Genomic DNA, 21,879 nt, shown 5'->3' with positions numbered 1-21,879 from the left:
GAGTCACTACACTATGTTTCAGTACCAGAATAAATGAATGCTTGAAAAAACAAGAATTGAAATAAATCTTAAGCTGCAAATGAGCAAAGCAGTATGTTTCGAAGTAATAGGGCAACAAGTTCTAATCTACAATGCCAAATAACAATGTACTAAAGAGCAGTATTTACAAGATGTATTTATAACCCAAGGATAGTATACACGCTCCTTTTAACACAATAAAAGGAGTAAGTGTTTGGAAACAAGTAGAATTTGCAAAGCCTTACAGGAAAAATACAAAGTAATAGAACTGAAAACTGAAATCCAGTTTAAGCAATGAGCAGAGCACAGTGTTCTATTTGCAGTCCTAGTACACAGCTTTCCAGGAACTGGAGCAACAGCACTGGTGCTAGCAAAAGTTTTAAATACTTTGACAAACCATGCAAAGGAAATAATATCCTCTCTCAACACAAGAGAGCTGCCTCTTTCAAAGAGAAAGTTAACTTTCTTTAGAAGTACATACCTTAAATGTACCATTTTGATTTTTCATATACGAAACCAAGAAGATGTCTACTGGTAGTAGTGCTGATGAGATCAGTGCAACTGCCAATGCAAAGATAGCTGTTATGGTAGAAATGACTTCACTTTCTCGTCGACTTTGATACTTGCGTACATATACCCAGCAGAAAATCAGAATAGCCTGTAAAACAGGGGAAGAAGAACGTAACAAGGACATCTGAAAGCAGCTACTGAAGTTAGGCCCTGTCTCAGGCCCTTTTGTACCTGATCATCAGCATTGTATTCTTCTAAACATTCACTCTTTTTGCCTTCACTACCAGCAGTTTGTTGTCACAAGCTAAACAGCAGTCACAGCCAAAGACCCACCAGGTAGTGCCAAGCACGAACAGGTAGACGAGGCGGCCACACACCCCCACCCGGACCCTGTTTGGCGTCCCAACATCACGGGACCAGCTCCACTGGGGCACACAGGCAGCCAGGCGGGAGGCTACCGGGGAAAAGCCCGGAGAGTCCCACGGTTTTTACACATGGGGGCCAAAAGGTGAGAGATGAGGGAAAGGGGGGCTGCCCGTCCCCACAGAGAAGGGGGACAGGGAACAGCGGGGCGGGAAGGGAAAACGAAGGAAGAAGCCGACTCGCTGTAGGGCCCGACAGAGGCAGCTGCGGGCTTTGAGCAACCCCCAGCCGATGAACAACCATGCCGGGGGAACACGAAGGCCCAGAGTGCCGCCTCTTACCAGCAACGCGAGGCCGAAGAGGCACCATCCCGTCAGCAGCTCAGAAGCGGCCGCCGCCATCTTCGCTCCGTCACAACTGCCGCCCACCCCTACGAGGCGGGGCCATTACGGAGGCGGGGGCGCGTCGCCGTGCCACAATGGGCGCCGTGGGCAGCGGGGGCGCCCGTCCTGGCCGAGGGGGGATCCCCCGGCAGGGCTGGCTGTGAGGGTACCCCTGGACGCCTCGGCGGCTGCTGGACGCCTTGGCCTGGGTCGTGTTCTCGCTTTTGGTGGGCAGGCTGAGGCAGAGCAGCCTGAGGGGATTCGTGTTTAAAAGGCAGCAAGAAAAGAAACAACAACAAAAAAGGGGGGGGGGGGGGGGGGTTGGGAAAAGATACACTAAAAGGTATCAAGTAATAAAGGTATCAAGTAATTTATTTATTTTTCCTCCGTAAAAACACTTAAAATATTTTACTACGTACGAAGATGGGAGAAATGCTGGGGTTGGCAGTGCCCTCTGGAGGCCATCTGCTCCAACCCCTGCTCCAGCAAGGCCACCCACAGCAGGCTGCCAAGGGCCGTGTCCAGGTGGCTTTTGGAGGTCACAACCTGTCTGGGCAGCCTGTTCCAGTGCTCAGCCACCTGCACAGCACAGAAGTGCTGCCTGGAGTTTGCACGGAACCTCCTGTGCTCCAGTTTGTGCCCACTGCCTCTTGTCCTGGCACTGGGCACCACTGAAAAGAGCCTGGCTCCTTCCTCTGTGCTTCCTCTCTTCAGCTGCGTTATACACGCTGGCAATAACCTTCCTGAGCCTCCTCTTCTCCAGGCTGAAACATCCCATCTCTCCCAGCCTCTCCTCATGGGAGAGATGCATCTTAATAAAAACAGCCCTGCAGGTGTTTTAGGGTCTCGTGTGTAGACACGGGGAGATTTTCAGGTGCATAAACCAATGACAAGGCACAGAATGACAAAGCCATGCCAGTTTTGATACCTCGGGGACACTCACAAGCCACTTGTGAAGTGGTTGGGTTCAGGGGTTCAGGTGGGCTTGTTTTGCAAGAAGGGACCAGACCTGTGTTTGGGGGGGGACAGGAGAATAGAAAGCTTCCTCCAGAGAAGTGGACATGTGATGTACTTCTATCTGTCATCAGGGCAGTGTGGAGGGTGCTACTATGTTATGGCATACATCCATGACATCTTCATGGATGCAGTTTTCAGAGGATCTCATAGCCTTGCAAGAATAGGCCTGCTTATACAGTAGCAGTGTGGTTTGGAAGACTCATTCCAGAGAGGCAGATGCTTGTGCTGGATTTCCATTAGGTGTGCAGGCACAAGCAGCATGCAGATATGTGCAGTGGCTGTGGTGCTCATGAGCCAAGTGGAGCTCTTGGCAATCCGATGGGCTCACAGTCCGATGACAAGAGTAGTAGAGGTTGAGGATTGCCAAGGCACCTGTCACCTGTCTCTGCTTTTCACTTGCTTTCAGGTCAACACTGTCTGCTGCTGCATGTGACAATGTTCATAAGGTTAGTTATTGTTGTGGTTTAACCTGGTAGGCAGCAAGCACCACACAGCCATTTGCTCACTCCCACATCCTCCAGCATGACAGCGGAGAGAATCAAGGAAAAAAAAAAAAAAAAAAAAAAAAAGTTTCTTGGTTGAAATAAAGACAGTTTAGTAGGACAGAAAATGAAGGGAAAAAAATGCACAAAGCAAGTGATGCACAATGCAATTGCTAACCACCTGCAGACTGATGCCCAGCCAGACCCCAAGCAGCAGCCCCCCCCCCATACCATGATGCTGTATGGTATGGAATATCCCCTTGGCCAGTTTGGGTCAGCTGCCCTGTTTCTGTCCTGGTTCTCTCCTAGCATCTTGTGTACACCCAGCCTCCTCACTGGCAGGGTGGTATGAGAAGCTGAAAAGTCCTTGACATAGTGTAAGCACTGCTCTGCAACAACTAAAACATTGGTGTGTTATCAGCATTATTCTCATCCAAAATCCAAAACACAGCACAGTACCAGCTACTAGAAAAAAAAATAACTCTATCCTAGCTGAAACCAGGACAGTTACAAACAGATAGGGGGATGTCAGTTGGGCTTTTCACCAAGGGAAAAGGGACGTGTTGCAGGAGGAAGCCTTGGAGCAGCAGATGCCAGTGCTTCATGCTGAGGTTTGCTATGAGGAGGTCTAAGTGATGTCACATAGGAGCCAAGTAATGGGGTGATCAAAGAGCAAGAAGGCTGGTGTATACATCTTGAGAAAGGATCTGGGAGAAGTGTGTTGATGGTGTGGGAGCCTTATACTGCAGTGACAGACAACTGCATTGGTTTTCTGTCTGCAGTGAGGGTGGTACAGGCTACAGTGTTTGCAAATCAAGTGATGGGTGCTAAGCAGGCACTCAGGTATTCTCGTGCTGTTGTTAAAAGGGGCCTGCCAGGGATGCGTGGCCAGGTATCAGAGCTGAACAGAAGAGGATGTGGCAGAGGAGTGGTGTGAATGTTGCAGCAGCCTGTGATGTTGTTTAGGAGCTATGTGACAGCATCCTGAGTGAAACAGATATAACGTCAGCATAAAATTAACAGATAAAACAGCATGTTTTAATGACACCTCTTGAGTGTCATTAACCTTTCTGCAGCCTCCAGGTTATTGAAAGCTGCCTTCCAGCACAGTACCATTATGTGACAGCTCCCCTTGACTTCTCCTTCTGCTTTGTTCCACTTTATAGCATCCCCAGTTGTTATTAGGTCTGTTGATCTCCATCCCAAATACCTCATGGAAACTTCAGATAGTTCATATAAATGCATCCACAATCAGTCTATGTCTCAACGCCCTCGGTATTGGCTGCTGGGAGAGTCTGCTGCCTTACAACAGTGTGAACCTGTTCACAGACCCTTTGTTGTTTGGGCATTGTTGTTGTTCATTCAGGTTCTGACCAGCTGGATCTATTTTCTAGCTCAGGTCATTCGGCCATCTGGGGTCATGCATTTCTCAAACATATATATGGATAAATCACTCTACTATTAAACTTTTCTTCTGCACTATATTATATTTAAAGGCAGTTTTTATAATGATACAAAGTCAATTTAGAAAGTACAAATACCATACAGTAGCCATCATAGTTAACAGCATGTATGATAACAATATACAATGGATGGGTTAAAAGGTGAAACAAAGCAGTAGCAGTAGGATTCCATCCAGTAAAAATGTCATATTGATGGGCTTCAGCTGCTCTTGTTTCATTCCTAGCTGATTTTAGAAGGTTATTGTGCTGATATAAATCTTGTACCTCTTCTTCACTGTGTTGATTGATGGCTGTCAGGATCTTAGTTGATATTCTATAAGAGAAGAGGTTAATCTATTTCCTCGCACTGTACAGTGTCATTCTAAGGAGTTGACATAATTCAGTGGTGCACACACACAGTTTCCATCCTTTAAAGTGAATCAAAGTGCATGTCCAACAACCTTTGCTGTAGGAGACTTTTTTTTTCTTGTTTTCTTCCTTTTTTTTGGGGGGGAGCAGGGGGCAGGGGGGGTAAATATGGGCAGGATATGGTATTTTTACCTGCTTGTGCCAGTCCATCTGGATTCCATTACTGGTCCCATCTTTTTTCTGGTTTTCTTCTTCATTTCTTTTTTTTTTTTTTTTTAAATAAAAAAAATAATAAAAAAAAAACATGAGCGAGTAGGGCCTCACTTAGCACCATGCCCCTGATGAGAGGAATCGGTGTTTGTGAAAGTGGTGTCATACCCTTTTTACAGCCCTTCTGCAAAGCTCTCAGTATAGTTTTTACTATTCCATTCTAATATTGTACTCACCCTACAACCTTCAAGCTGCAGGAAATGTTGAAGACCAAGTCAGTTCCTTTCTTAGCAGCCCAAACATCTACAGGTCTGTTGCAGAGTGAGAGCCATTGTTTGATTGTTTGCTTTGGGAGACCCACGTTGCAAGCACACTTGCTCTTCCATGCACCAGCCTGGGTGGAACTATTCAAATACTTGATCCAGGGCTACCTGGACAGAGGGACGGGCCAACAGGAATCTTATAAAAGTCAGCAAGGGCAAATGCCAAGTCCTGCATATGGAAAGAAAACCCCCTTTGCAATAAGCCAGGTCAGCAGCAGACTGACTAGCAGGGGAGCAGCTCTGCTGAGATGACCAGGAGCCAGCAGGGTGCCTTGGCTGCACTGAAGGCCAGCAGCATCCTGGTCTGCACCAAGAGGAGCACAGTCAGTAGACTGAAGGAAAGGGTTATCCTCTTCTGCTTGGCACTTGTTAGACCCCATCTAGAGTGCTGTGTCCAATTTTAGGCCTCTAGTACAGGAAATACATTGATAAACGAGTGAGTACAGGAAAGACATTGATAAACAAGTGAGTTCAGGGGAAGGCCTCCAAGGTGGCTGTGGTCTGGCGTACTTGACTTGTGAGGAAAGGCCAACGGAGCTGGCCTTGTTCAGCCTGGGGATGAGATGGTTTTGAGGTGACTGGACATCAGCCTGCCAGTGCCTGCAGGGAGGTCACTGAAAAGATGGAGCCAGGCACTTCGCCATGCTGTGTGGTGGGTCAAGGAGAGACAGCAGACATTCAATGAAACATGAGCGCTTCAGGCTTTTGGGGTAAGAACATTTTCGCTGTGCAAACAGTTCAGAAGTGGAACAGGTTGCCTTGAGATGTGTGGTTTTGGGTGTTCTCAAACACAGTGGGATAATGCCCTGAGCAATCTGGTTTCAACTGGTGCTTGTCCATGCTTTGAAGTAGATGATTGAGGCAAATATTGAAGGATCAGAAATGACCTGGTATTTTGTGCATGCCCCATCCCTGGAAGTGTTCAAGGCCAGGCTGGATGGGGCTTTGAGCAACCTGGTCTGGTGGGAGGTGTCCCTGCCCATGGCAGGGGGGTTGGAATTGGGTGGTCTTTAAGGTCCCTTCCAACACAAACCATTCTGTGATTCTATAATTCTGTGGTTTCCTGGAGTCCCTTCCAGCTGGATTTATTTTATGATCCAGTGATAATGTTCTCTGAAAAATAATTTTAGAACTCAAGAGTTCTCTGTAGTTAATATTGAAAGACTTCAGAAAGAGTTTTATGGAGTAAATACACAAATCACAGGTGGTATGTTATTTATTTATTTATTTATTTATTTATTTTTAATGGAGATTCTTGGATGAAGGGAATTAAAGGCAGAAAGGCATTTCCTTTCTCTTTATGCATATGGTCTGAATGTGGCAGAAGCAGAACATGGAACAGTCCTACAGGTACTAACAGGCTAAATATCTCCTGAGCCTTTACTTTTATGAGTGCTGTATGATGTGCTCATAGACAGTTCTTCTCAAAAAATACCTAGTTAATACCAAATAGCCTTCCATTTTTTAGCAAATAACACTGAAATACTTGGTCTGTGAATAATTTAAATATTTATAATTTAAAGAAATTGGAGTTCACAGAAAGCGGCAAATCAATCCTCTTTCATTTTCAACTATGAAAGCACATAGAAGGAAGTCATCACACTGAATAATGTCCTACTGTCTATTTAGGATTAAATTAAAAATATATAGCATACACCCTCTTAGATTTCTTTAATATATATTTCTACTTATGTGTGTATATTATGTCCACCACAGAAAATATTTCCCTGGATGTCATTACTATTAAATATGTATATTATAATTCAAAATTACCCTAGACCCCATGAAGAATTAACAACTTAAAGAACAGCATTAAAAATCAATTATTCCCAAATGGGAAGGGAAGAAATTTGCCTTTGGAGTATATGAAGATTTTATGATTTGTACAGTGCTGCATACCTTTATCAATAAAATATTAAAATGGTGAATATCACAGACCCATAACAAGTTAAGAATTAAGGCTGCTGTAAAAAAGAGGAAATGCTATAGGTTTATCCTACCACAAATCTTTTTATTTTGACCAAAGGGGTTACATAAATATTTAACTTGCTTTAGTAAATAAACCACGAGAGTAACTTCAACATAATAAAAAAAAAAAAAAAATCTTTTCCTTTCTAATATGGCTAATTTTAACAGTTAAGTGTTTATATAGTTTCTTAACAGACAGTAAAAAACAACAACAACAAGAACAAAAGACATTTCCCACTAGTAGAAAAATAAATTTCTCTTCACTAACCTGCTCATAATTAGGTAACAGACAAGCCTGTCAAGGTTTCAGTGAGACTTATTTCATGTACCTACATTTAAAATGATTAAATTAATCATTTGAGCATGATGTAATATTGTATGGAATATTCCTTTGATTGGTTTGGATCAGGGTCCTGCAATCGTACCCTTTCAACTTCTTGCCCTTCTACAGCTTACTCACTGGCAGGGTAGTGAGAGAGACAAAGACCTTGATTCTGTCCAATCTGTTCAGCATTAGCTGAAAACACGGTGTGTTATCAGTGCTGTTTTGGTCATAAATTTGAAACACCATATCATCTGCTACAAAGAAAGCGACTCTATCTCAGCCGAAAACAGTACCAGGGAAACCTTCATGTTTCTATCCTCACAGCTCTGCAAGGGGGTGTTCATGGATAAATCTGAGGTCAAATTCTGGAATATTCACAATGTCCATAGACAGGACGACCTCTGAGGATATGCTGGTTAGACATTTCTTGGCATACCACAGTTGTGTTTGTCTTTCACACAATTGCAGACTACCTCCAGGATATATGCTATTTGTAGTGCCCCAGGTCTACCTGCATTTTACTCCAGAAGGCTATGCGTCTCTCTTTAGCACTATGCCTCTCTGCTGAACTGCAGTACTGGTAGTGTGCTTATGTATACATATATATCTCACCTTCATTTGTAGGGTTTTGTTTCACCGACTGTAACTTGAGTAACAATCTGTCAGGCCACCCACAGGATTCAAAACCCAAATGAAAGCATGGAGAACAGGTGACTGAAGTTATTGTTTGTTGTGCTTCAAGCACATACCTGTTTCTTGGATAATTAGGGAGACAAAAATAGAATATGGCCTGTATTTTTTTTGTTCAACATTAAATGTACAAAAATGCTGAATGTAAGTTTGAAGATCTCAGATAGGAGAGGACACACCTTCATTTGTTCTCACTGAAGTCTGACGAAGAAAGATTAGATCAACCCAGGAAAGAATACTAGCTTCCTCCTTTACTGATTTCTGTCCATAGATTGCTCGTTCAGTGGTGCAGACAAAGCTATTCCTGGGGCTGTGCTCAGGGTGGCAAAGACTCAAAAATATAATCATAATGGTATGTCATGGTGTGAAAACAAGCACTACAGAATAAAGCTCCATGAGGTACATTGGTCGTTAAGACTAATTAACAAGAGACTAATTAAGAAGACATTCATTCTCATGACTCAAGGAGTGTGAAAGGAGGCAGTTGGTCACTGCTGCAGAGGAAACATCACTGCACACGAATAGAAGAAGAGACATGGTGTATATTTTTGTAGTTTTACTACTCAAGAGAAGATAAAGTATTGTGGTATGGGACAGCCTATGAAGTGGCTTCATTGATTCCCAAATTGCTGATCATCTCACAGCTGAAAGACTGTGTGGTACTACAAAAGCGCAAGTGAGTGCTTGGTCTCAGCTGCAGTGGTAGACATTAGTGCTGTTTTTCCAGACAGCTTTACAAAATAATCGTGGTTGTTGTGGTGCTGTTTTCCCCTGCACTCCAGTAGTGGATGTGCCTCTTCTGCCAAGACTCAGAGATATGTCTCTTCTCCTACATTTCCTTGCCCTTGCAAGTAAAAGCTTATCATCAAGGTACCACAATGTGCAGCCTGGTCTGCAAATGTGCTGAAGAGCTCCAGTAAACTGAACTTGGGTAGGGCATAGTGTATGGGGTCACAGGGTGAGAACAATACAAGAAGTGGGCTTGGATGATTTTCTGAAGAGGTTTTGTTGGGCTTGTTAATAACTAGGGTTGATAAATATGCATGGGCTTCTCATCCTATCGGCAAGGATTAACAATTATCTGACTCTTTAAACAATCTCACTGCATATCGTAAAAAAAAAAAAAAAAAAAAAAAAAAAAAAAAAAGCATTTTTACAGATCAGTGAAAGAATGTGTGAATTAAAATAGAATTAATGAGTCTGACAGGAATGCTGTTACCATATTCCTCAAAAAAATGATGTATATTTTTGGTGGTAGCAGACATAGTATGGAAAAACAAAGAATTATATTTGGCATTCCCTAAACACTATCTTTATTTTCCTCATCAAGACAGTTGCACAATTTAAAAACAAAGACTGCAAAAAATGCATTTTGTAAAGATTTCATTTTATAAAGAATATAAACTTTACATTTCTTTCTAAATTTATCTAAAAAGAAGCATTATATTAAAAAATGTGTAGCCAGAAATAAGTACAAACCATGCAAAATATTTTACAAGTCAAATTTACTTTTGAGTACCAAGTTTGCTGATTAATATTCATGTGATAAAAAGACTCAGAAAGGAGAGGAGTGATATTGTAGAAATTAAAGTATATGAAACATGATCTAGTGTTCATTTTGACCAGGATGAGGGATTAGTATCATACTTGAACTAGATAGTGTACATACCAACAGAGAGCAGGTGCATCATCTCACTTGACTAAGTTGCTCTCCTCACCACTTGATAATCCCACAAGTTTCGGGAGGGCTGTGAAAGTGTGTGGGCTAATGGCAATCCCATATTTTAAAATTCTCTGAATGAGTAACTCTACTTTTTCTGTGTATTTTCTTCCAGTGTTGTTAAAGAAAGTAGTGAAACTGGAGTTAGCAGTATTTGCCAAAATGTATCACAACCTTATGCTTAAAGGTATAATTACTGTTTGTGTTGCACAGCTTAGAATCCTGTAATGCCTATAAACCCTATGGAACAGAATGCGCTAGACCTGGAACTGTGCAAGTAAGTGCAATTAACCATTGGCAATAATAACTAGTAAGATTTTTCTTAAAAGTCCTTAAACTTGTGTGAAGAAAATTGACTATAACTTCTCGAACTTTCTTATATTTGACTTAATGCTGTAGCTCACTTACCATTACTGCAGACCAAACTAGATTTTGAGTTTGGTTTGTCATGCTATTAGGTGAACACAGGCAAAGTACACTTTCCTTCCATCAGTGCACTTTGATGCTTACTTAGCCTTATTTAATCAGTCACACAGATTTGTTTTTCTTCCTAAACACTATTAAGAGGTAATTTTCATTCCATGAATAAGATTTTCCACTTTTGCAGGAAAAAAATAACAAGCAACTTCCTTTGGAGAAAATTGGAATCTGTCAGTCTGCATGCCTGTTAACAAACATTTTAGAAGACATTCACAAAATTAACTTGGGTATTATTTATTGATACATTAATAGAGAACATCATGATGTGTTCTTCATGTCTTTGCTCCTCATAGTTGCCTTATGCTAAAACGTTACCTTGCTTCAAGCTCCTCAATCATGCTAATGTCTCCAGACTGTTTGGCTTTACCCTAGCCTATCACTCATTTTCACCAAGAAAAATCTCATTTCCCTCTAAGCTTTATTCAATATCAGTACTTCCTTTCTGTTTTGTCAATGGCTGAACATTTAGATGAAAAACAGGGACAATGTGTAGTTTCATGAATTTCGTGAAAATTCTTGTTTGACCTTAACTACATTTATGTAAACTCAGTTCTTATTTTGGCAAAGTGTGGAGAAGGGAACAGTTTTCAAAGCAAATAACTATCACTTTGTGGAAAATTAAATGGTCACATTGGAATGGGGAAAAGGTTTTCTCAATATTTGGTGGAATTTAGCAAAAACACATATGAAAGCGGTAAGCATACCGTGGTGATCCTCCCAGCATACCTATTGACACTGGTAGGGTATGATTCAGGAAATCCAAGCCAAAGGTTGCATCAGAGCTTTTGGAAGCTAAAGAGACTTTCTATGCTATTAATTGATAAAATAACATCTTTTGTCCATTTAGCATATCATTCTTAATGTCTCTTGATAATGAAGTCCATAAAATAATTTATATATGTGAAATCGTATAGTTGATATGCATAATGGTTGATACACACAAAATGGATCATCATCCTAGGTGAGGCCAAGTCCTCGGAATATGGAAGTTCCTAACATGCAAAAAAAATCTGGTGTAGTTTGGGATTAGTAAACTCTTTATCAAAGCACAGAACTGTCACAAGGTAGAGAGGAACAGCAAACCTGTGCAACAAGTCATGGCGTCACATTGGAGAGCAACTTTTTACATGGGCAGGTAGTGATAGGACAAGGGGGAACAATTTTAAAAGTAAAAGACGGGAGATTTAGATTAGACACTAGGAAGATTTATTTATTTATTTATTTATTTATTTATTTATTTATTTATTTATTTTACTATGAGGCAGTGGCACAGGTTGCCCAGAAAAGCTGTGGATGCCCCATACCTGGAAGTGTTCAAGGCCAGGCTGGATGGAGCTCTGGGTAACCTGGTCTGGTGGGAGGTGTCCCTGCCCATGGCAGGGGGGTTGGAACTGAATGATCTTTAAGGTCCCTTCCAACCCAAACCATTCTGTGATTCTATGATTCTGTGATAAGCTATGTGTGTTTTTTATTGCTATGATAGTACTGAAGTAGGGGAAAAGTTATGTTTTTTTTTTTTGTTGTTGTTTGTTTGTTTTTAAAGTATTTTCTAATCGGAGTAGGGATCATTTTTAAAAGGCTGGGAAATGCTAAGTGAACATACATACATATTTGAGTTATAAATTTAAAATTAACATATGGAACAATGTGGAGTAGTTGTTCTTTTAATATTTACCAAGAACTGTTCAATAATGTTTATGAAGGGTTTTATTCTGCTCTGTTCCTCACATTGTTTACTTTCACAAAGGCAGAATGGTAAAAAAGAGTTGAAGGCAGAGGTGATTGACTTCTCCAGGAGGTAGAGTGTAGATTGGAAACTTTTTTTTTTTTTTTTTTTTTTTAATGAGGGCTGTAAAGATTAACAGGAGCCTTCAAGTCAATGTTTTTCTATTTTATATTTTTTAAAGTAGAAGCTTTTATTGCCTTTTCTGTATGCAAATGACAGCTCTGTAGGAGCTGATAAGAATGAAAACAATGTGAACTTTTACAGTGGGAAGAGGTTATAGACAAAAATGGCTGAACTAAAGTATTCCACTTAAACTTTCTCCTTGTTGTTTTTAGTCAGAATAAAAGATTTTACCAAGTATTTTTCACATGGTACTAGTCAAATAATGAACTGAGATAGATGTCTGATCATACTAGAACATCCAAAGTACTGTTTTGTGCATATTTGTACTAAATCATTAGGGATACTTCTAGTCTTATGTACATGGAAAAACTGCAACCAAGGCATTGACTGAGAAGGGACATGTGCAGATTTTTCCAGAATGGACTAAGAAAACTAGATGGAGATTAAGAAACAGAGTAAGTTAAATTCTGACCTATGAATTTAATGGCAAAGCTGCCAATAGATGACCTTAGATATATAGAACTGCCCTTAGACTTCATGAACATTTCAGGATGTTTTGTTGCCGATCTCATAAAAACAGAATTTGGGATAGTTTAGGGGAGGGTGAGCATGAACTAATAAGGAGTAGGTTCTGCACAGAGAAAAAGTGAATAATTTGGAATCTCTGTTTTGGAGAAGATGCTACTCAGGGACAAATGATAGAAATTTTAAAAACAAGAGTAACAACAAAAAAGAACTGCAGTTTGATACAATTTAAAAACTAGCTATGCACATCAGAAAGTTCATAGACAGGGGAGTGCCAGAAGCCGACACGATATGCAATGGAAACTTCTTCAGCCTTCCCTGTTTTCCAGAGGGTTTGGTGTTGGCACTGAAAGGTCAATGCAGTAAGCTTTCAGCCACTCCAGTTATTATCTTTCAGTTATTCCAGCACAGTATGGCTGTCCTTAGGAATTCATCAACAGCTAGGATTTTGATCATTTGCTACAGTTAGAAGGTAATCTTCATGATAAAGGTGAATTTCCCCTGGCTGAGAAGGCTGATTCAAAGCCATTTACATTACTTAAGACTAGCATATAGATTGCATAAAGAATCCTGAAAAATAAGAGCTGTCTAGCTGCACGGGAGAGGTGATTTTATATTACAGTGAAGGATTGAGCCTCGTCTCTAACCAACAAAATCAGCCTTAAACCCATTTCCAGGAGCATGAAAGTTCCTTTTTTGTTTCAAAATGATAAAAGGGATAGGCTTAATGCTTGCATGTGGAAAGAAAGAGTCTGATTCCAATTTTCCCAGCACAGGAAAGGCATCAATAAACTTTTGTCACCAGGATGGCACTGAGGAGAGGCTGCAGGACCTGGGCTTGCTCAGCCTGGGAAGAGGTGGCTTTGAGGGACACCTAAATGCTGGCTGCTGGTGCCTACAGGGAGGTTGTCTACAAGATGGAGTCACTGGTGCATGGTGGGATGAGGAGAAAACACAGACATAGATTGAAATAGGATGATCTGACTGGGTACATGCAAGGAAAAAAAGTCTAAGAATTAAGCAGTGGAGCTTTGCAGCCTATGTTCTTGGAGATGTACAAAACTTGACTGGATAAGACATTGAGCATTCTGGCTCTGAATTCAGTGTGACCTTGCTTTGAGCAGGAGACTGCATGAGAAGGGTCCCAGGAGCTCCTTCCTACCTGAACCTGTCAGTGATTAACGCCACTCGGAGCAACTATATTTAGATAGAACATAACTGTTTGGAGAATGCAGTGGAAGTTGTTATTCTTAGAAATTGCACCAAGATTTGAGTAATAGGGCAGCAACACAAAGCAATGTCACAAAGAATAGGAATTGACTGAGGTAATGGCTGCTGATTTCTAAGTTTTATCATTTAGGCCTTTTTGATCATCATCAGCATAGCAGCAGTTCCATCTTTAGTTTTGATTTCACAGAAAAGCAAATTATTTTGCTTTCTGCCATTTCTTTCCTTTCTTAAAAATATGATTTTGAATTATGCGGATCATGTATCACTTGGTTATGAATAAATATGGATACAACCAACTACTGGTCTTTTTACTAGGAGGTGAGATAGACTGTGTCCTAGGGGAGGAGAGGAGCATATGGAGTCAAAGGACTGAAATGACTGTGTGTATGTGCAAATTGTGCAGAGCCAGGTCTGTCTATGTAAATGGTGAGCAACAATCTCAGAGTCTTTGCTCTGAAAATATTGGTGTGTTTAACCTTAATTTTACAAGACCCAAAGGAATGCTACGGCTACAAGCTACTACTAAGAGTTAATGTTCCCTGTCACTGACGACAGAAACAGGAGTTATGGATATGAGGTACTAATGTGCTTTTTCTTTATTGTTGCTGACAAGAATTTATTTCACATGTTCTTCCCGTTTCATTTATTTCCTGAGAGAAAACTGTTTTTCTCTTCAGGTTGCAGCTCAATGTTAGAGTAGTGAGAGGGAGGAGAATAGAAGGCAAGTATAGAGAAGGAGTGATATATAAACTCAACATTTCATTATAGGTGAGACAATTAAATAAATTAATAATTACAAGTTGCTGCAATCTTAGATGTAAACATACACTTTAAGTGGCAGGAGACTTTTTACTTAGTGATTGTAATTTTAGGGGCATTTTAGTGTTTCACCCACCAGAGGGCTCCCATATTGTAGTTCTCCAAAATTGTTCCCATGCTTTATGCAGTATGTTTGCCAGAGATTTCAATGGAAGCCAAATCTTCAGGTCCTTACTTTGACAATTTTTTCACATCCACAGAAGTTTTAGAATAGCAAGAACTTCAGGAGTAGGCTTGTAATATATGAGTGATTTTGTAGTTTACTATATAGAGGCATTAAAGGAAATCTGGATGTGTTTCCTTTTTATAAAAAAAGTGAAATGGGTTGATCCAAATTTTAATCTCTGTCTGTCAATCTCTGTTGTTATTGTTGGCTCCATTGCTTTCCAAAGCATTCAAGCCTGTAATTTAGTGCCATCATCAAAGCCTCCATTTATGCAGATATGTACAACTAGAGCATACCTAAATTTTGCTCTTTCTTCACTGTTATGTATTCAAGAATGAATCCTCCTCTGTTGTGACTAATTTTTATCTAAAACATTATTCCTTCCCATGTTTGCAAACATAGCATTTCCATTCTTAACTCTGAACTTTTTCATTCTAAAAAGAGGTAGAAAACCTGGTCATGTTGATCTCTTCATTTTCATCTTTGTCTCTTTTGGTCTCTATTTGTTGCAAGGCAGACAAGCTAGTAAGGATTAGTACAATCCCGTCCCTTTCTTTTAAGCACTGACACACCTCAGTGTCTGTTCTCATTCCTTCAAACCAGCAACCACATTATTTTGTCATTGAATGCTCAGTTCATTCACCAAAATCTTCCCTCTTTTCTGGCACAGTCTATTAAACTATAGGATAACCTTCATAAGTCAGTCCACAGAGCTTACATTACTGTCTTAAAGTACCCCTTGGTACAAATTTGTTTTCAGTACTTAAAGTGCTGTGAGTCCAGATGATGGCCATGAAAGTGGTGATTGCTGAAAGTTGTTCCACATCTTATTTATATTTCCCTTTTATAGAAACAGTTAATGCATATTTGTATTAACATAATTCTCACTGATCTTCTTTCATTATTTCATGTGTTTTTCATTGTGTTTTAATTACATAAAGTTTTGCTAACAGAAAACTTGTTTTGCTTCTCACCACACAAGGCTTTCAACATAGTAATACAGGGCCTGCTAATAATTTAATGTTTTGTCGAATAAGCAAATGTAAAATAAATCCTACTGATATGGCTGATTAGATCTTGAGATCTTTTCTATCATTTAATAAAAGGTGATAGAGATAGCATTTACTGACGTGAAACACTGGAAATGTGCAGATCTATAAAACAGTATTATGACGCAGGACAGGTATTTACTTATTATATGTGTATTTATTTTGTGTGTACATTTGCTTTTTTGTTAAAAAAACACAACTGCAAATAAGCTTTCCAATCCAGTTTCTTCACTGTATTATAATTTACATTGTTATAGTCAGTAAAAAGAAAAGGGGGGGGGGGGAATCATGAGAAATTTTGTCCTAAGGTAACTGTTATAAAGCACTCACTGTTGCTGAACAGGCTGTGCACAAAAGAATCTGTTGCACAGGTCATACCTGTTTGCAAAGGCCAATGACATCAAGGCATTTCACAAAGCATGCTCTGGTGGGAATCTTGACATAAAGAAGAGTTGAAAATATGTACCTGGATGAGGTGATAGCTAAATTATTGCTGTTCATTGTTGGCTATGTACAAGATGCAGAGCAAATACAATTTGTAAAGAATTTGCTGTCTGTATCAGTGTACTTGTGTGTAATATTTTCTATGACTTTATAGAGAAGTTGCTTTTTTAAGCAACTTTTTTTAAGCATGTAAATGCTTGTGTAAGCATTTACATTGTGACTATTACATTCACCATAATATTTGCTCAGGTGCACTTTTACACTGAGTGTCTGGATCACCTTTAAAGTCTTAGCTGTTGTAGATAAGTTTTTTTCTATTTGAGTTTTAATTTTGCTGACTCTTGGCATCATTCAAACAAATAGTACACTACACAAACGTATGGAAAATATAAGCACTTTCTTTAGGCACACCTAACATCTACAGGAGAGACTTTTCAATAAATCTATTTAAAGCATCATTTTTTTTTTTGTTTCTTTCTTTTTATTTTCTTCTTTACAAAAAGGACTCTGTAGATATACCAATAGTGGATTTTGAGGGCCTCCAGGTGACTGCTTTCAGAAACAGACTGTTTGCATACATAAAGTAGGTCTGCAAGCCTTTGTAAACCTTCTAGTATGAGAAAAAGCAGATCTGAATGACACTAATGACTGGTCAACTAGTTTTTGAAGTTTAAGCAGTTACAAGCCAGGCTGAAAATGAAGGCATCGCTAAGCAACTTCAAAATCTTTTAGTCATTCTTTTCCCATTCCCGTTTTCCAATTAAATAATAATAATAATGATGATATAATGTTCTTACGCGTAGTTAGAATATTCCCTGAAAGCTGGAGATTGCTCAGCTGGCTTGCTGGAAAACTATCACATTACTTCTAGACAAACATCGTTACACTGAGCACAGTGCTGTGCTTTACTCAGCTGGAAACCACTGGAAATAGCTTGCTGTTGACATGAAGATGATTGAGTAAGGAATAATTAAATGTTCATTTTTGTAGGGTCCTTTAGGTTGCCCAGGAAAAAGGTGATGCAATGAAATCAAATTTAAGGCTATACTTGTGGAAACAAATACTGCAGGGCTAGGCTTACTGAGTGGCTTCCAGCATTTTGGGAAACTAACTGATTAAGAGAGGTAATGATAGCTTCCTGCAAGCTGTGAGGTCTAAAAAAATAGGGCTTAACAGAAAGAAATGTTACGTAACAGTAATATAGCTGTGTTACTACTTAGTATGGTATTCATGGTATAACTATACAGTTATGTTTACTTCCAGCATCCAAGCATTATGCTCTGTAACTGATGAACAGGAATGGTTATAGAAGAAAAAAACAAAGCAAAACAAAACAAACAATTCTGCTTTGTAGTGAAAGACAGACAAAACAAAGCTCCTCAGTCCATCTTTGCTATTCAGGACAACATCTGAGGACAGCATAAGTTTGTACATGGAAATAAGGCTTGTGATACCATAACGATATTTAATCTATCAGATAAAAGCATATCATGATCCAAAGGCTAAAGCTAGAAAGGAGTTGAAATCTGAGAAAGAAAATGAATTAAAGCTCACCTACAAACAATGAATTTGTCAGAAATGACTGCATACCATTTTATAGTCTAGATTATGGAAAAAAGGCAAAATAGTTGTGGCAGATATTATAACATCATGAGGGAAAGAAGCTGCAGAGATGAGACCCTCAGATTCTTTGGAAGTAGTTTACCATGCCCAGGTGCTTGCTTACCATGCCCCAAGTTTCAGCATGGTAAGGCTGGGACAGAACAGGTAAAACATGAAGCATGAAACTATAATCAAGGAAGGCTCCTTTCAGCAAGCAAAGAGAAGACCAAAGCCCAAATCTAATTGATGACAGTTAGGAAAAGACTTTTTGGGAGACCTGTAGTTTCCTCAAACCTAAGTAACAACTGAAAGCTGCAAGATTTTCTGGAAAATGGAAGGAAAATACCTGTCCAGCAAAGATACACTGAGTTATAAGTAGATTTGTTTTCAAACTTTTTAAAATATTCTGTTTCACCTAATAAAACTGAGTTTCTTCTATTTAAGGAGTTATTTTATCAAAGATGCTATAAAATTCACTTTTTAGATAGGGAGAAATTTAATTTGATAAATTCCAGAAGAGCATGCAGGCAGGTCCACCTCAAGACCTTGGCTAGCATGGTCAAACACAGAAAACCCCCTGGAGGAGAATATTTTTTTTTTTTTTCCCCTCAAAGCCTTCTGAAAAAAAAATATATATATATGTATATATATCAAGGGTTTCCTCTCATGAGTTTGATTTTTCATACCATTCAACTGTCTTTCAGCACATTATCTGTAGGTTCATACCTGGTGCACCTCACCAATAAGCACATGGAGCCAAAATGCACATAAAGGACTTTTAGTTAAAAAGTTAATTATATAACTCTGCAGAGTCAGGTGCTTGGCAGTCTTTCACAAAGCAAGCAAAGTCAGACTTGAATCACCATTATTTATACACAAATCACACCCTTGTGTATATTAGCATTTTGATGGGTGTGTTTTTAATATGTCAATGACCCCTTAATGAGCAAAAGATTGCTATAGGCCAGTCTGGAATCTTCCTTCAGCTGTTTAGCTGTTTTTCTACCTTCTTCTTTTTTTTTTTTTTTTTTTTTTTTTAGCTTTTATCCCATATCCCCATATCTCCCTTGTTTCTGCTAGCTCAAGGCTACCAGTTTCCGTTTTCTTCAAGGTTTCCTTGTTTTCTTCAGTGTAAGACTACAAGTAACAGATAAACAAAACATCACTTAGTCTGTATAGAGCTGTCTAGATTACCAGTGGTTTGTCTACGGGTCTGAAATCAGGAACTCCAGCTACCACTGGAAAATAAAGAATCTATATACAACAGGGGCTGGGAAAGTTTAGGAAAGAAAAACAAAGTAAGAACTTCAACCATACTAAGAAATATAATAAAATAATAATAATAAATAAGGTATTCACTTTAGCATACTCTTACTGACTCTATTATAATCCAGACAAGAAGCTCGTGAAAGCTCAGCTTCTAAATAATATTTTTCCTGTCTCTGGGTCACAAAGGTTTGTCTTTTTTGTTATTGTTCAGCTTATGTTATTATCACTAAATACAACACAGCCTAGAATCCACGAAAGCCTTTCTGGCAAGCTCTATAATTCTGGCATATTTATTTCTTAATTGTCTTCTTTCTAAGGATGACAGGAAGTGTTGGTAACACTATATGTTTAGAGTGAGATCCTGGCTGACTGAAGTCTCCAGTACTCCCAGCTTTCAGTAACAGCAACTAAACAGAGATCGTAGAAACCAGGTGTGCAACTCTGTCCCAGCTGAAGTCTGTAGCAAAGCATACACTGACTTCAGCAAAGGCAATAATTCACTCTAAATAAAACAAGTTACCAACATTTCCTGTGATCTGCAGTAAGACTGAAGCATTTTATTTGCACTAGCTTCATAATTCTCCTTTGCTTATTCTTTGTAGTAGGAATCTACAATCACCATTGTAGATTGTAAAGCAGTGGTCTCCTGCAGATAATGAAGGAGAGAATAACCCAACGCTAAGCAGCCAAAACTGAAAGCAGAGGGCAAGGTGATTAATGGAACTAGTATCAGTCCTGTAGGAGAAAGTTTATTTTGGGAGAAACAGTAAGAAAAGGAATGACAAAATTTCCTTTCTAGATTTGGCTTATCAAAGATGTTTAAAAATGTTTCAGTTTTTAAGTTAACTATGTTCTCTTTTTGTTTTCAGGGTAATTTAATTAGAAATTAAGTTGATAAAGCTGTGATCAGGGGGCTTTTTTGGTTGGTTTTTGCAATAATGAAGTGAATTTCTTTGATTTTTATTTCTAAATGTGTTGTTTTCTTGTTCATCTCAATGTTGATAGATTTTCCGTAACTGGCTGCTAAAGGCACTTCTTAGCTGTCTCAAAGTTATAAACAGAGTAAACAGAGAAATAAAGCAAGAAGAGAAGTGAGTAAACAGACAAAAGAAAGTATTTCAGTTGTATTTACATAGAAAAAAAAAAAAAAGGTTTGATAATGTATTTCTAAGGCATCAAAAGCATACACTTTTGCAACATCAGAAAAGTAAGATCGAATTCTTAATTCACTATGACTGTCTTTTTTTAATGTCCACACCCACTAACATGTGCAATTAGCCATATAGTGGTATGCCTCTGTTATCTTAATTATTGTTAAAGGGAAAACATGTGAAGGACTGTAAAATTGATAATATCTTAAAAAGAACTATGTTCCAGGATAATCTACATGGGAAGAGATGAAGTGTATCTGATCTAATGAAAATTAGCTTGACATTGTTTACTCTAACAGTTAAAGAAATTGAAAGGGATCCAAAACAATCCATCTAGCTATTCAGTCAAACAATACTCTAGTATCTTAATTTTAGTTCCTATTTCTTTCATTTCATCTTATTGCTTCCACTTCTGACTTTGTCATTCCAATAAATAGTTCACAGTTTCTGCTGGAGAAAAACTGTCACCATGCAGGCAAGGAAACCAATTAGGGAGTTTTTTGGGACAACACATTTCAACTCAGCATGATGGCAGTGGCATAAACTATATTAAAAGTTCTGAACAAATTTATGACATGAAGGAAAAGAAAACAAGGTGAGGACCCAAGGAACTATCACCACCTGTCTGTACTCCTTGAGAACACATAGAATGTAAGTGGAAAACTCTTTTCTATAAATTAAAAAAATAACTTTCTCATAAAATCAAAGGACTGATTTTCCACTGAAAATATTAATTAAAATTCTGTTAACTAAGAGTGCTAGCTGAGGTCTTACTAAAACTTAACTAAATGTGTACTGGATGTCCACAGATTCTATAAAACCTTTAACTAAGCACAGATTCAGCTTGCCCACATTGAGAAGCATAGCTGCCAGGCTGAAGTTGCGAATACTGTCACTCTGAAATCAAGGAAGAGGAACACTTGCAGAGAGGAGTTAATCCCAGATCTGGAACCAGGGAAACTACACCCTAAATGTGCCATCTCATGTGCCTTCTGGTTGGTTTGTATTGCACTTAGAGTTTGATTGCATCTGCAGACTGTAACAGAACTCAAAATCCCACAATTCCCTTAGCCATAGCTAGGGGATACTGCTTCAAGCTAGATTTAAACTCGTATTTAAATTGCTTTTGATTTATTAACACTGTGGTCTTTACACTGAAGAAACATGCCAAATCAAGTGAGTATGTATTTGTCTTCCCGTAATGGCAGAAGTATGCTTGGAAGTAGGCAGCTTCTTCCTCGATGCACTGGGAATATTCTTCGAGCAGTTGGCTGTGCTGTACCACAAAACCATGGGATATGCTCAGAAGTCCCAGTGATTTACGTAGGAAAGCTCAGTACTAGGGAGGACTGAAGAAGGCTTGCCAGCTTTGTTGTTTGTAAGTGGGCTAGTCTAACTTGGCATTTGACTCTAGGGTCTGATTACAAGAAATAATTTATATGGTGAAGATAAACCCTGTGTAAAGACAAATGCCG

At 39.2% G+C, this 21,879-nt stretch overlaps 2 protein-coding genes across 3 annotated transcripts in view; one reads left to right on the top strand and one right to left on the bottom strand.

Moving 5' to 3' along the window:
* The window catches only part of LMBRD1 (LMBR1 domain containing 1), a 75,408-nt gene extending 74,025 nt beyond the window's left edge, over positions 1 to 1,383 (bottom strand). Inside the window, exons 1-2 of one of the 2 annotated variants that reach the window (XM_035321409.1) lie at positions 1,233 to 1,383; positions 500 to 676 (exon numbers count right to left, since the gene is read on the bottom strand). In XM_035321409.1, coding sequence (XP_035177300.1) covers positions 500 to 676; positions 1,233 to 1,292 — 237 coding nt within the window. In that variant the 5' untranslated portion in view covers positions 1,293 to 1,383. Of the gene's footprint in view, positions 1 to 499; positions 677 to 759; positions 865 to 1,232 lie in introns of those variants that run through there. The other variant, XM_035321410.1, reaches the window with a different exon arrangement.
* Positions 1,384 to 8,755: 7,372 nt separating this feature from the next.
* Positions 8,756 to 21,879, top strand: part of COL19A1 (collagen type XIX alpha 1 chain) — a 219,392-nt gene continuing 206,268 nt past the window's right edge. Inside the window, exon 1 of the mRNA XM_035322084.1 lies at positions 8,756 to 8,776. The gene's annotated coding sequence lies outside the window, so the exon portion shown is untranslated. The remainder of the gene's footprint in view (positions 8,777 to 21,879) is intronic.

The sequence above is a fragment of the Oxyura jamaicensis genome, chromosome 3 (assembly GCF_011077185.1).
Source record: "Oxyura jamaicensis isolate SHBP4307 breed ruddy duck chromosome 3, BPBGC_Ojam_1.0, whole genome shotgun sequence".
In the NCBI taxonomy this organism is placed as follows: domain Eukaryota; kingdom Metazoa; phylum Chordata; class Aves; order Anseriformes; family Anatidae; genus Oxyura; species Oxyura jamaicensis.
This window is presented reverse-complemented; position numbering and strand designations above follow the sequence as displayed.